The 15,055-nt window shown below is 46.6% G+C and overlaps 1 protein-coding gene across 4 annotated transcripts in view; it reads left to right on the top strand.

Moving 5' to 3' along the window:
* LOC134555950 (interleukin-1 receptor accessory protein-like) overlaps nt 1-15,055 on the top strand; it is a 43,596-nt gene that overhangs the window by 15,332 nt on the left and 13,209 nt on the right. For 3 of the 4 annotated variants that reach the window (XM_063408050.1, XM_063408051.1, XM_063408054.1), the window contains exons 2-4: nt 1,565-1,632; nt 12,114-12,399; nt 13,148-13,340. In XM_063408050.1, coding sequence (XP_063264120.1) covers nt 1,566-1,632; nt 12,114-12,399; nt 13,148-13,340 — 546 coding nt within the window. In that variant the 5' untranslated portion in view covers nt 1,565. Of the gene's footprint in view, nt 1-1,564; nt 1,633-2,122; nt 2,254-12,113; nt 12,400-13,147; nt 13,341-15,055 lie in introns of all 4 variants that reach the window. The other variant, XM_063408052.1, reaches the window with a different exon arrangement.

Here is a 15,055-nt window from a genome sequence, read left to right as displayed (position 1 = left end):
CTATGGAGTCTTAAGTAACATTGGGAGCTGGTTGTAGGTGGCAATAGAGAGGGGTTTGATAAGCAGCTGCATTTCAATGTGGAGGAAGGTGGTAGGGGATGATCAGCCCTCTCAGCTGGACCCCAGGGAAAAAAATAAAAACTCACTTTCTTCCTTGCTTCTTGACCATTTTTGAAATCCTGATGGCTTCAGAGGCAGCGTGCAGCCCTTTGCATGGACTGTGCAGGGAAGAACAGGCATGCTTCAGATTCCCTTTGTCTCTTTGAGATGAGCCCAGCAGAGGGAAGGCATCGCACAAAGGCTTTTCAGATGTAAGCACTGAAAAGGAAGGATTCAATATCCGCTGCTGGGTTTTGAGTAGTGCAGTTCACGTGTCTCATTCTTGTTAATCTCTGCAATCTGGGCAATCTTAGGTGTTCTCTGCTTATGTGCAAAGCCCGTCTGTGTACTGCATATATTCTGGACAGGTTTTTGAGGGACGTGTTTAAGGGAGCTCTGTGGCTTCTCCCCCCACATTTTTAATGCACCCTGATGGAGCAGGTTTCTCTGTCATCTCACGAGCACATTCCTGACAGTATCACCATGCTCATTACTGCATCTGCCTGGCAGAGCTGAGATGCTTTGATGAAGTTCAGCCTTTTAACCATCTCTTCTCCCTTTGTGATCTGACAGCACCTAGGAATATCAAATGTGACCTTAACCCCTTTAATGAGAGCATCTAGTAGATGTCAGTTTTCATGACTACCAGCTTATAAATTGCATCCTGAAAAACCTAGAAACAGAGAGAAATTTAATTCCAGTGAGTGAGCAGCTCTGAGAGCCAAATGCCAGATGCTGGAGTGGGCAGCCAGTGAAACTCTGGCAGTGTACATTTATCTCAAATTACAGGAAATTGTGTTCTGTAGTGGGAATGGACAAGTATGGGATTGTTTTTTGCTTATCACCGCTGCTTAGAAAGTGTAAGCCTTTGTTTAGATCACTTCTGAAAAGTGTACAAGCCTGGTGCTTGTTTACTCCTGCGAGTTCCAAGGAGGGTTTGACTGGGAAGAGCTGGTGAGGCCCTGTCTTGCAGGTGACTGGCAGCAGACCTTGCCAGCTGGGACTGCTGTGGTGTGGCTGTCCTGCAGAGCGTTGAACACGCGGTCAGCGCAGATGTGCCGCAGCCACCGCGAGGGCTCTCTGCACTCGTTCTTGGAGATGACCAGAGGGAGGTCTTGGTAAAGAACCTTCTTTTGGGAGTCAAAGCTTGGGATTTGTAGCCTGCAACCATCCATTTGGCTCCTTGTGCTCCCTGGTGTAGACTATTCTGGTGACTTCAGTCCATGAGCTGGGCTGTCCTCTTCAGAGCCATCACCCCCCAGCTTGGCAAGCTGCCTGTGGGCAGAGTGATGCTGCCTGTGGGTGCTGTTCTTAAGGAATCTGAATGAAATAAAATTCTGGGAAGTGCCAGAATTAAAGGATCACTGAGTGGATGGAGGGATAAGCACATATACTCAGAGTTAAAAAATAGCCTGCAGTGATAAAACAGTGTCAAGTAACCAGGTCTGTGTGCTTTGTCTCCCAGGATGAAGATGGTCAGTGTCCTGCTGGTCTCACTCTGGCTGTCCATGGTCACCCTCGGCAGAGGCTCAGGTAAGGACATGGCATGTGATGGACCTGCCCACTTACTGTGCAGAGAAGAAAACTGTCTGCAGCAAGTTTTGAGTATTTATGTACAGTATTTCTGGATTAAATGGATATGTGTAAAATAGCAAAATGCATGAACACAGTGTTAGTTCTGGAGGGGTGTTGTACAGTGCTCTGTGTAGAGACAACAGGTGCATTAGCAAATAGCAACAGCACCTCAACCTAAGACTCAAACAAACCCAAGCTGCTCCCTTTGTCAGTAGCATTATTGCCCTTCTGTGAGGGTGAATCCAGGGCTTGGCTCATGGAGCTGCCTTGTCACTGAGTTGCAGGAAGGACCCAGGCTTGAACCTGAACTCTGCTATCCCTGGATCCGGAGAGGACTGAGATTCAGCTCTCCAATTCTGACTCATGCCTCAGCAATGCAACGGGAGAGGGGAACTTCTAGAGTAAGAGGAGCTCTGATACTCGTCTCACTGAGTCACTTTCCTGACAGGAAATATGTTGTCATGCTCGCAGCTCCTCTGGCACTCGTTCAGCCCAGCTCTTGTGAAGAGGCAGATTGTGCATGTCTCGGCTCCGGACTTCCTATTTGGGGGTGGAAGGAGACAGCATGATTTGCAGGAGGCAAGTGGAAAGGGGGAGGGAGGAAGGAACAGGAGCTGGTTTTATGGGGGGAAATGTTCAGAAATAAGGGCTGTGCAGGGGTTTGACGAGTCCCCCCATGAACTCTTGTCCCTCTGTAATGCTGGCAAACAAGCAGTTACAATACACGCCGAGCAGATGAACAGCTCCTCTGTCATCCTCTCTTGGACCACACTGAATTATTGTGGGCCAGATTCACAACGTGCACTTCAGCAAGGTTCATCTCAGTGCAGTGTTCATCGCAGAGGCTGAAGCCTGGGAGGTTTTTCTCCTTGGGCTGCCCAAGGGCTGCAGGCACTCACAGCAGTGAGTGATCTTTAGCAGGGGATGTCCCATCCTGTCTAACAGGGCCTGGGTGGAAGTGGTGAGCAAAGGAGGAAGAACACACAGCCTGGGTCTCCTCCACTCAGCCCTAGGCAGGAGGAGTGCATGGGGGAGGAGGGACCCAGCGACATGGAGCTCAGCTGCTCGCTGGGAAAATCCCTGCTTTGCTTGTGCTTCTGGACGAGCTGTTCTGCTCTCCTCCAACGCAACATCCTCCTCCTGCTGAGGCAGCATTACAACACCCCACGTGCAGTCATCTTGGGCTTTTGCAGAAATGGGAGGTAGGTGCAATTGAATCAGGATTGCCCAGGAAATGTTAGAGCAGCTCTAAAAGCTGACGCAGTTGGCTGGGAAGAAGCTGATTTCAGTCAGGTGAAATGAGCACCCTGACATTTGGGTCACACGGGCTTGTGCCAATTGATCTGGCAGAACCAGAACCCTCCATGCATTTCTGCAGGGCATTTAGTACTTTTAAAATATTTCTCCTTTAGCAGAGATTTGCTGTTCAGGGTGGCCAGAACCCTTGTAGAGTGCTGCAATAATCTAAGTCAAGGGGTGACACCTGAGACACGTGATCAGTTAAAATACGCTTCTCCTGCAAATCCACTACATTTAATTTCCTGCAGCTCTGTGAGTGTCAGACACACTCTTCAGTTCAGACCTTCCTTTCTGTGCCATGGACTTCATAAACCGGTTTGGACTGTCAGAGTGTCCTTTGTTATTCATGATGGGCTTGGATGGCTGTTTGTACTTGGATGGAGGGGCAGCAGTCTGTGCAGCCCTCTGTTTCACTGCAGGGTTTCCTGGGACTGGCACCAAAAGGAGACTGGAGCTCGTTTCACCCTTGCAAAGTCATAAATACAGAGCAGTATGGGAGACTGGCCTTGCTGTGGAAGTGTTACAGCATTTGGGCTTGCTTTTCCTTCTTGAAACAGGGCATGTAGGTGGGGGGAAGCAGAGCTTAGCCTATCTGGAGTGAATGCAGAAGGGCTGTGCAGAGTCTACAGCTGCCCTGGTGGTCACCTAACATCAAGCAGGGCCTTGGAGATGGGTAGCTTGCACTGGGATACATTGCCTGGCTCCTGGGATATTTAACATGTGTGACTTGGTAGGGATTTGTCATTTCAGCTGAGCCCTTTTCTGTGCTTTGACTATTAAGTCATGTAATGCTGTACTGTTGAGACCAGCTCTCTCTCCAGCCCAGGCTGGACTAAGGAAGGCTCCAGGCAGAGACAGGAGTCTTGTTCTGGTTTGCTGCCACTTTTCCAGCCTCTGCCTTCCTTCCCAGTGGAGCACTCTGGTCAGCAATACTGACCAGGGACTGCCCAAGCCAGGGGTGGCAGCTCTGCTGAGTCCCAAGCTCTGTGAGCTCACAGAGTAGGTGAAGAACCAACACTTAGTAAATTTGAGCACTAAAATACCAGCACTGCCCTGGCTGCAAGTGGCCTTTCCATCCACTTGAGCCACTATGGCTGTCAGTCTCTCTGGCAGTGTGTCAGAAAGCTTTAGTATTATGCTTCACCCTGCTTCCTACTGGAGAGACAAACCCACAAACTTTATTTCCCCTCCAGATTTTGCCTACAGCACTGTGGCTCTAAACATCTGTTCTCTGGGCTCTGCTGTTTCTGCTGCGTATGGAGGCTGGTGCTGAAACAGAATCAGTTGCTGAAAGGGAGGTGCAAGCTGTATGAGGGAAGAAATGTGATCTGAGTAGTGTAGAGTAAAAGGCGTAGAACCTGAGACTGAATTGGTGCCTGAGTCTTCTATTTGCTCACGCCAAACGCGTGGGCAAATCCTTTCCTAGTGTTGAGAATATCCATGCCTGGCAGTGCATGGGTTTGAGCTCCTCACTTGTGACCTTTTGGGTCAGTGTTTGCAGTGGTGTTCAAGGTTCTCTGCTTTCCTTGCCTAGCTAAGCCCTCCTGAAGATGGAGCTCATGTTGTGGGATGCTTCATCAACCCAGATGTTCTGATAGCCGGGGAAGGATAACAAAACCCCATGGACCCGGGTCTGGTTGTACAATAGTTTCTTTGGCACTACTGAAGTAATATAAATATACACTGGCTTAAAAGAGATGAAAAACCACTTGGACAAAGAACATAACAGCCAGTATGAATACAGAAAAATGCTATCTTGTTTCTGAACAAAGCTGGCCAATGTTAGATACTGACTTATTTATAAGATGTATATGTACTGTAATGTAGCTGTGATTGTGCTTCTTGTTCCATTTTTTTCTCTCTGCTAACCAGGCTGCTCTCTCACCCTCCAAGAGTTCTGAGCTTTTGCAGTGTGAGGGCTGGGGAGATGATCATGGTTTGGGAGTATTGTCTTAGGGAATTGCAAAAGCAGAAGAATATTGCTTCCAGGAGAGGAGGAGCAGCCTCATGCTGATTATCTAACAGACCCATGTAGTGTGAGCAGGTACCTGCTGTGCATAAATAGCCCTTTGGTGGGAGGAATCATCATGTTTGCATAGGAAGTGCCTCTGTAGCTCCCCTGGGGGCTGTCAGACAGGCTGTGTGGTAGGATGAGCCCAGGACTGGGCCAGAATGATACCCCAGCGTGGCAGGTAGTGGCTGGAAGGCAGCCAGGAGCTTCTCTCCTGGGAGCTTTATTTCAGGCTTTGCTGTTATTTCCTGGATTGTGAACATGTCTATTTACACTCCCCCATATCAGAGGCTTCCAGCTACTTTGGTTTTGTCTGCTCTGAAGTTGGCTCCAAAGTGCCAGATGTCACCAATGCTTCTGGGTTCAGGTGGTGTCTGGAGCAGTGGAGTTCTGGCTGCAGTGAGAAAGAAACAGAGGTCTGGCCCTAGAGGTCAGAGCCACTGCCTGCACTGTCTCTCCTGAGTGCTGAACTGCACTGTGTGTCTCTCTCATGCTTAGCAGAGAGGCAGAACAGTTACTTTTGGCCAGGGGAAATTTGCAGATTAATAAATTAGTGTCTGTAAAACACTTTGAAGATGGAAAGCCCTGTGCAGCTCCTCAGGATTATTACTATATGGCTCTTATTCTACTGATAGGGTTCCAGTGGCCATATTTTCCTTATGATTTGTGACAGCCCCAGAAGCTGAGAAGCTTATTTTAGTGTGTAAATTCAAAAGAAAAATAGATTAAACTGCATTATTGTTTTCTAAAGAGACTAAATCCCTCCCCCACCACCATCTCCTGGGATTTCCTGACTTCCTCCTACTCTTCCAATCTCAGCTTCTTGCTGTCCTAATTTAGGACGTGATTTTATAACCATCCATACCCATCTGTGAGCAACTGTGTTTGTAGAAGTTTATGGCACTTGGGAGCATGAAGTCATTTGACACTGAGGGTGTTGAAAGGTGCACAGCCCTGGAGTGGATGGAGATAAAACCCATGGAGCAGAGCTGACCTGGGTGCAGGCTTGTCCCCCAGCTGCCAGCCTCCCTCCACCCCAGCCAGAGCTGTGCCTGCTGAGGAGATAAAACCTCACGTCTGCGTGTTGTCAGCTGAGGAAATGGGTTGTGAGAGGTGAGCTCTGTGCAGGCGTCATCATGGTGTGACCTATCTGCATAGAAGCGCAGGAATGCATGGAGGAAAGCAGCCCTTTTTGGGTGTGTTGCTGATATGATATTGAACAGTCATTTTTGCTCCTCTGTGTGTATCAAAAAGGTCATCAGGGAGCTGTCATGTCCCCCTCCTGCAGCTGCAGGGTTGTGCTCTCACTGTCAGACGTTTTGTGGCATCCAAGTGACTCTGCTGGACTCTTGGACCTTTACAGTGCATTTTACTGCCTGCTGTGTTTGTTTAGTTCTTATCCTTGCATGAGGACAATTGCTGCAGCATCTTTGTAATGCAGACATCCCTGTGGGATGGACAGGGAAGAATTGCTGACTGTATTTGAAAGCAGGCAACAGAGCACCTGGCTAAGTGCAGTAACTGGGCTAATGGCAGAGCCAGGAGTTTAGCCTGGACCTTGCCATGTCCCAGTGTGGTGTCCCAAGCACACAAGAGTCCCTGCCAGCTTAAGCACAGCTCAGCAGTGGTGCTGATCAGATCATGCTGCATCTCCTACAGATGACTTTGCAATGGGGTGTTCCATTTCCTGTACCTCTCCTCTTCCTATGCTGCTCTGCTTTTTCACGCAGAAATTTTCTCAATGAAGTGGGATGGAAAGCAGCTGTTTGCTCTTCTTCTCCTTCAGGGAAGCAGTTCATGCCCCTACCTTTATCGTTTTGATCTCAAATTTAAAGAAAGCCTCCAGAAAAATATGTCAAGCTTGCTAGAGAAATCTGAATATAAATTTTTTGTTGTTGTTTTTTTTTTTGGCCCAGTTGCTGGAGGTAACCAAAATACTCTGCCACATGCAGTAAACAGCTTTATGCACAGATAGAGAGTGAAGTCACAGAGCTCACTGTGGAGGAGTTCTAAGAGACACAAATAACGACTACCCCATGTTACAGGCTGTGCTTGATGAGATCAGGCAATTCAGAGTCAGAAGCTTTGGGCTCCATTACAGATTCATCATTTTTTGGATGTCTTGCTTTGGCTGCTTCCCCTGAAGTCAACAGAAGTTTATGCAGCCAGCTTGTTTTTCATGACTTTGGCAGAGGCAGGTTTTCACACCTGTTTAAATTAGACTTTCAGAGTCTAAAGGTAATCAACCACAATGTAAGAATGCTTTTTGAAACTGAGCCATTCTGCAACAGAAATTCCTTTTCCTTCTTTCTCAACTGTCCTACCTATTCAAATGATAAAAGCACTTGGGGAGAGAGAGAGACTCCATCCTAGTGTGCAGCATCCAGATGAGAGGCTTCTGGGGGGACATCACAGCTCAGTGGCAACACAGGATGAATATGATGAAACCTGGGAGAATGTAAAGCCATGTCACCAATGCCATCACAGCAGAACTACGGGGATGGGGTTGGGCTGTGTAAGAATTTTGTGCCAGGACCGCTTCCACCTCCTTGCTCTACTGGAGAGGCTGTGGGAGGAAGGCAGTGAGGTTATGAGAGGCCTCTTTGGATGTGTTTCCACTGCAAGTAGATTATAAATTTCTGTGATGTTGGCACGGCTTCTAGGCTGAGCCTCCAAGGCAGCATTCAGCTACAACCAGTTTTTAGGTGTTCTGTGGCCACCCTCACTGCTGCAGAAGTAGTGAGAGCAAACGGTGAGAGCTAGCTGATCTTGGCTGGGCCTCACCCAATTTCTGCATCATTCCCACCCATCTCAATTCATCCTGTGATAGTAGAGCCCCATCTGATGCTGCAGCTGAAGTGGTGTGAGGAACAGGGATCATTCAGCTGGCAGCACTGATGGCTTTGTGTCCTGCTGCCACTGCATTTTCCCAGTCTGCATGCAAGGCAGGCCCCCTCAAGGCACATGAAATCAAGGTGGGCATCCTTATCCTCACCCTTCTGCCCTGCCTGCACTTTGTCTTCCAATTCTGGAGGTCCCTTCTACCATGCAGCCTCTCTCTAGCCTGTATGTCCTCACCCCTTTTCTAAGCAGGGCTGTGCAAACAGGACCATTTCTTGCCTTTTTCCTTCATTGTCTGTCCCAGGTAGGTGTGATGGGTCCTAGGCTGCCTCACTGTGTAATTGCAGAGCATTCAGTGGTAAGAGAGGGCAGGGTATCTGCAGTGCTCTTGACTGGTACTGAGAACAAGGTGGCTTCTTTCAAAACCATGTTGCAGAGGCATTTCTAGGAAGGTGCATTTGTGGGATGGTGTGTTTTTAGAGAATTTTACTGTGTCCCTTAGGTGTGTGTGTGTAGTGCTCCATTTGCTGCAGCATAGGAGAGACATGGGGTTGGCTGTAGCTCTATTCCTCACTAGTTTCCATTTGTTAGGGAACCTCTGGAGTCACAGCATGAATGCTGATCCCACTTGATTAATCAGGAGCTGCTCTTAACTCCAGCAGCTGTTTTGTGCAGGAAACATTTCAAGAGAGAAGAAACTCACTTCTGTGGCGTAGCCAGTGAAAACAAGTGTGAGTAACTGCAAATGGGCACAGCACCATAGAAGTTACTGCTGTTTCTCACAATTAGAACTGGATCCTTGCATCTTCTTTCTGTAGTGCTCCATCAAATATTGTTGCTGGAATCAGGATATATCAATGTGTGTATATATATATATTTTTTTTTCATAGTGAGACTGTTTTATGTCAATGAAGGGTCAGTCCTGCCATTTTTTTCAGGCTGTCTCCAGTTTAGATTGATACACAAATAGTTGCATGCTGATGTTAGCAGCAGATAGGCTCTGGATATCCAGTAGAGCTTAAAATAGTAGAAGGAGCACAAAGTGTTGTGGGGAGATGTTGGATGCAAATAAAATTATAGCAATAATAATGTGAGTATCCCTTCTACTTAATGGATGTGTGTGGACATGCTGCCCCATCTGCTGGGCTCTGCTGCAGAAGTGCCTCCACAGCCAAGGTTGCTGTTGTCACAGGGAGAAGAGCACTGTCACAGCTGAGGAGGAGGAGGCTCTCAAAGGTGTGTGTGAGGGGTGCCCTGCAGTTCTCACACACTATATCAGGCAGACCCCAGCTATCTTGGGAGTAAAACACCCCAAAATGTAGAAATAGCAGTGTAATGTCAGCATGGCACAGGGAGGAGGGAAGCTGTGCAAAGCACCACAATTCCTGTCCTCGATGTTTTATGCATTAAGGATGTTTTGCTGCAGCCTGTGGTGTTCCTGCCATCTCTGCTCTGAGTGCTGGGTCATGGCAGTACTTCCTGAGCCCCAGAGCCACCCTGTGCTGGGTGGCTTTGCCCTGGCAGGCAGGAGGAGTCCTTGCCTAGGGAGGAAGGCACAGCCTGGGATCTCACACTGCTCGGCTGCTCCTGTGCTCTGGGTGTAGCTGCTCATTACCAGCAGTTGTGGGCTGTGTCTGGGGTTCAGCTCAGAGCTTGCAGCACCCCAGGGCAGGGCACACGTGGGGAGCCTTAGCACCAGCTGTTTGCTGTGACAGTGTCCCTGAAGCCAGGCCAACAATGAGACAAAATCTCCAGGTACAGCTCTTACAGTAAAACAATAACAGTGTTCTCTTCCCAAGCCAAGAAGGCAAGGCTTGGGCATTATTTTAGAGAAATGTAGGAAGAAAAGAAAGAAAATAGTTGTATTTATTTTCAATAACTCATTCAGGTTGAACGGGTAAGTAGTTTTACAGTGCTGATTTATGGGCTGTTGCAAAATGCAAGAGCTGCTCATGATTGCAGATTTCATTGATCTTGACTCCAAGAATTTCAGTACAGTAATGTTTTATATAGTTTCTTCTCTCCCCAGTCCTGCCATTTGAAGTAATAAGGATGATTTGCCTTTATGCAGCCCAGGAGGAGATGCAAGTCAGGAGCTGGGAAGAGAACCTGGGCATCCTGATTTACACACCCAGGTCTGCCCCTTTCAGAGAAGAAGCCTTTCCTTGCAGAAAAAAATGCCCTGTCTCCATGAGTAACAGTCCATGCTGTATCATGCAGTTAGCAGGCAGTCTGCAGGCTCATTTGTCTCATTACCACTCTAAGGACACTTGACCATGCCTAGCTCATGGCCACACCAGCATAAAGCAGCATGCTGGTTCCAGTTTGCCCTGATCATGGTGCTGATTGTTCATTATGCTCCTTCCCACGGTGTAAGGCTTCCAACAGTGGTTTGGTCTTTGAAAATGAGCCTCAGCACTGCCTGTGGTAGCAGCGTAGTGTGTGATGCTGTGCACTTTTGAAAGGTCTGTATGTTTTTAGATGATGAGCGCTCTCCAGATATTTGGGTTTGGGGTTCCTCTGAACAAATGCTTGTGTTCTGGGTAGCTTCAGTGCCTTTTCCTAGCACAATTCATTCTCTTCCTCCAGAAGTAGCACTCTGTCATATGGGTGTTTGGCATACTGCAGGAGGAGCAGTGCAGCTTACATTTACATTTATGTGTAAACCCGCCAGAAAACATTTCTATTCTTACTGGCCCAGATTTCTCCTGCCCATGACTAACCATTGCTGAGCCATAGGAGTTAGCATCACTGCCTTTAAGTGCTGCAGGCCTGTCTTCTCAAAGGTTTATCTCTGCTTTTTTTTTTTTTTAATTAAGGATGAATTTGGGGGCAAGCTACATCCTACTGTCTATTTAGGGAAGAATAAATGCCAGAAATTCTGCTTTGGGCCTGTGAAGTCAGTTCAGAAGAATTCAGCAGAATTGGGCTCAAAGAGCATATTGTATTCTGTTTTTCCTCTCAGTCTGAGTTCTTCTAATATCTGCAAATGGGAGAGGCTTTGCAGTGTCGTCTCTGGTGAGCCTGTGTGTGATGTGCTGAGACACTGCTCCCAAGGATGCTGCAGGCAGCACACCCCTCTCCTGTTTGACTCATTTTGGGTTCTCAGACGTCAGGCTGCCCTAGCAAATGCCTCCCAGCAGCTCCAAGAGAGGCACTGGGAAGTGTGCCATGCTGTGCTCTGCCTCGCCAGCGTGGGGACAGGAGGTGCAGTGACAGCAGCTTCTCCGTGTGTCTCAGTTGGCTCTGACAGGGCAGGTTGCTCTCGGGTTTGCTGACACCCTGGTGCTGTGCTTTGCTTGCACCGAGTCCCTGCCTGCCTGGACATCCTCATGGGTAGGAGGAATGGAGTGGAGAAGAGTCCTCGGAAGAAAAATGGGTTTGGACTGTGCTTTTTGTCATGAAATTGGATGTGTTTTTAAAAAAAGTAATTAAAGAAGAAAGCTGTATACAACTTTTTCTCACACTGGTTGGTTTCTATGTCAGTCCAAGTCTGCTGTGAGCCACACTGAGCCATTGCCTGTTGTTGAACTGTGCTTGGGGTTTGCACCTGGGCACTGCCTGGGGATACAGAGGAACCTGCTGCCACCTCCTTCATACTGTCACTTCTGCCCCCCAGCCTCCAGTTCTAAACTTCTTTATCAACAGTCTTTCTGTGTCACTTATTACTGCTTCCACTCATTGTATTATCCTGGTGTGCACAGGTGTCACATGAATCCATCACAGGAAAGACAGTCCTCACTTCTGGAACCCACAGTCCAGCTTCTTCTGGCAGGGAAAATCATTTTCCCTGCCAGAGTCTCAAGCTCTAAGGGAGTCTCAAGCTCTAAGGGAGACTTGATGTTTGATTTATTTTTTTTTTCCTCCTATTTCAGCACATCTTTTTATCTTCCTGATCATTGTATACGGATGCACACACACCTCTGGCATTGTTGTCATCCAAATTTCATCCTCCCACGTAAGACTTCTGTGGTAAATTTTCTTGGAGCTCTCTAGGAAGCCTAGGTTTATGCAGGAATATCCTATTCTATTGTCTTGATGAGAGATAAATAGCTTGGCAGAAACGTAGGAGGTGTACAAATGAAAACAGAAGTTTCCAGGTTCTCTAGAAATGAACACAGTGTTCTTGCTCTGGTTTATAAAAGCCCAGTTTGCTTTCATTGAAAACACTATGGTTTTGCCTCTGGTTTTATTTGGGGCAGGACCAAGAGCTGTGGGGAGCATGGGCAGAACTGTTTTCCCCCTGCAGAGTTGCAAGCCTAAGGCACCTTGTTCTTCCTGGCTGCAGAGCGCTGCGATGACTGGGGCGTGGACACCATGAAGCAGATCCAGATTTATGATGGGGAGCCTGCCAAGATCAAATGCCCACTTTTTGAGACCTTCTTGAAGTACAACTATAGCACAGCCCATTCTGCTGGCTTAACCCTGATCTGGTACAGGATCGCGCAGGACCGGGATCTGGAGGAGCCCATTAATTATCGTCTCCCGGACAATCACATCAGTAAGGATAAGGACACCCTTTGGTTCTGGCCTGCTCTTCTCAATGACACGGGGAATTACACCTGCATGCTCAGGTAGGTTGTGTGGTGCTTTTCTGTACTTCAGTGCAATCAAAGGGCTTCCGTGGAGGTGGGGAAATGATGTGTTAGCACCAGATCTTTCTGTGGGGAGACAACCACGTACAAAATGCTTACATTAATGGGAAAAGAATGTTACAATTACAAGACCGCTCAGTGCTGAGCCAATTTACATGGCAATAATGCTTGGAGCCTTGCAGACACTAATGAGCATGCCTCTCCTTGCTGCAAGTGTCCATGAAAATATTATTGCTGAGCCCATGGCAAAATCCACAGGCGCTCACCATTAAGAAGTGATCTGCATGTCTAGAGTAAAAATAGCTTCAGATGCAGGGGTAATGTTTTGACTGCACGCTAATTTGGCAAAGATTCATGAGATTCAGACTTCTAGGAAATTAAGTGTCTCTAACTGTGGTGCAAAATGAGCGTAGCATCTGCTGTGCACAAGAGCTCTTTTTGATCTTCCTCACGTTGTCTTTTGTCTGTGTCTTTGACCTTACGATCTGCTTTAGCAGCAGGGGAGTGGAGGTTGCTTGTTAGTCATCTTTATAGGCTTTTGTGAGCTTATGTGGCCACCTCTGGTGGGGTTTTCTTTCCCATTTATAAATGAGTCAACCAAGGCTGTACATACCTCATCAGTGCTATGATGCTCGTTATTGCAGATGTAATTTTTATTTCATTTCACTCCACTGCTGTACGAGTAAACAAGTTTCAGCTAATCAGTCCTGTTCTTGTCCACCCTTAGGAACACAACCTACTGCAGCAAAGTTGCTTTTCCCTTGGAGGTTGTTCCGAAAGACCAGCACTCTTGTGTGAGCCATTCCATAAAACCCACTGAGGAGATGTTCTACTTGGAGCACGCCAATCAGAAGATCACATGTCCAGATATTGATGGGTTTTACCCTGCCAGTGTGACACCAACTGTCAAGTGGTACCTGGTAAGAAGGACTTGGGCAGCAGGGGATGCAGTGGTGTGTGTGAAAAAGCAGTGGTTGGCATTTCAGTCATGGAATGGTGTTTCAGAGTCTCTCCAGTGATGATGCTGTCAATGAAGCTTTACTAATTTTAAGAGCTCTGCTTCCCTTGAGTTCAAGGGTATAAAACTGCTCATGGGAAAGAATTGAGAGCTAACACTGAAGCTTTTTTGACCAGTGCACACTAGTGAAAAATAATCCTCGGAGGGATTTAGGTGACTCAGTTCAGTTATGGGCAGTGTGCCTGACCTGCTGTGTGTGAGCCTCTCACTTCCCTATGAAGCAAATTGTCATTCATATTCTCTCTTCTTTAATAAACCCCACCTGTTAATGAAAATTGCATCCTTTCCAAAATCCTCTGGGGTCAGGAAGTGAAGTTGTACATCAGGCTCTGCAAGGACAATGGGTGTCCTGTTTGACACAATTCAACAAACCTTTCTTTTGAAGACTGAGACCTCTCTACCCCACCTTCCATACTTTTCTGATTATTAGACTGTCTCCAGCCATCCTCAGGCTCTTGCCTACAGAATTACTGCTCAATTTTTTTAAAAATTTGATTTCACTCTTTCTCTCTAGGTGAATGCCATTAGTCAGGAGAGAATAAGAAGTCTCAGGGGACGTAAAGTCTGAGAGTTATGGGAATAAATTCTTCAATAACATGCTATGAAGTGCTTTTTTGTTTCTAGATAGAAGATTTTGTATAAGTGAATTAATTAATAAGGGAAGTTGTAAACAAATGTATCTGCTGATTAAAAAATAAAAGGACCCAAAAGGAAAACTCCACCTCTAAAACCCTTCAGGAAAAAGTTCCTCTTGTATCCAGAGGAGCCGTTTCACCCCAGTAGTTTAAATGCTTTACTTGTATCGTTCATTGAAATTCACATCTCGGCAATCAATTAGCAGAATGAAACAAAAAGCCCCTTGGAAGTAATTTTTCAGGCAGCAAGTCATCCCATGCCTAATAAAAATCATTAAAAATGGTATATGACCCCTGTCTTAAACTACCCCATTAGGATGTATCTGATTTGGAAATGTACCATTCAAAAATAATCTCTTAGAAAATGTGCACATCTTTGGGTTTTATGATAATCAAGATGTTATCTGCATAACTTCTTTCTGAAAAGGGATCTCCAGCTTGGTGTTTTGGCAGTTTTCCTGCCTCGCCTGACAGAAAGAGAGGAGTTATTAGGGTTTATGTACTACAGATTTTCATTTGCTATTTGCAAATTCTGGGGCCTCATCCTCAGCTGAAGTCAGCCAGGAGAGCTTGATTAGTCCCGAAAGATGGACATCAATGGGGTACATGTCCTTTAGTCTTAGTATCCATTTGTGAATACGTCATCATTTTCTTCTTATCACTTTTTAGTTTTATTCTTCACTCTGCTGAGGTGCTCACTGTGATTGCCAAGGTACTTCTGGATCAGAGAGCTCTCCTTTATAAAATTGTCTGTGTTTAAAGTGGGATGAAGCTGTTAGGGTGATCTGCTTCATCACTTCATTTTCAAGGTGAACATAACAGTCTATACTCCAACATACTCAAAGTTCATGGTATTTAGGTCTGACCTACTTCGTGATCCCAAGTGTCATATTAATAGTTTAAAATCAGATCTTTGTAGTAGCATTTAAACCAATATCTGTACTTTTGAATCCCAAACTGAAGTATTTTTCTGCCTGACTCC

This window comes from Prinia subflava, chromosome 11 (assembly GCF_021018805.1).
Source record: "Prinia subflava isolate CZ2003 ecotype Zambia chromosome 11, Cam_Psub_1.2, whole genome shotgun sequence".
NCBI lineage: Eukaryota > Metazoa > Chordata > Aves > Passeriformes > Cisticolidae > Prinia > Prinia subflava.
The sequence above is the reverse complement of the archived record's forward strand: the minus strand, read 5'-3'. Positions and strand labels throughout refer to the sequence as shown.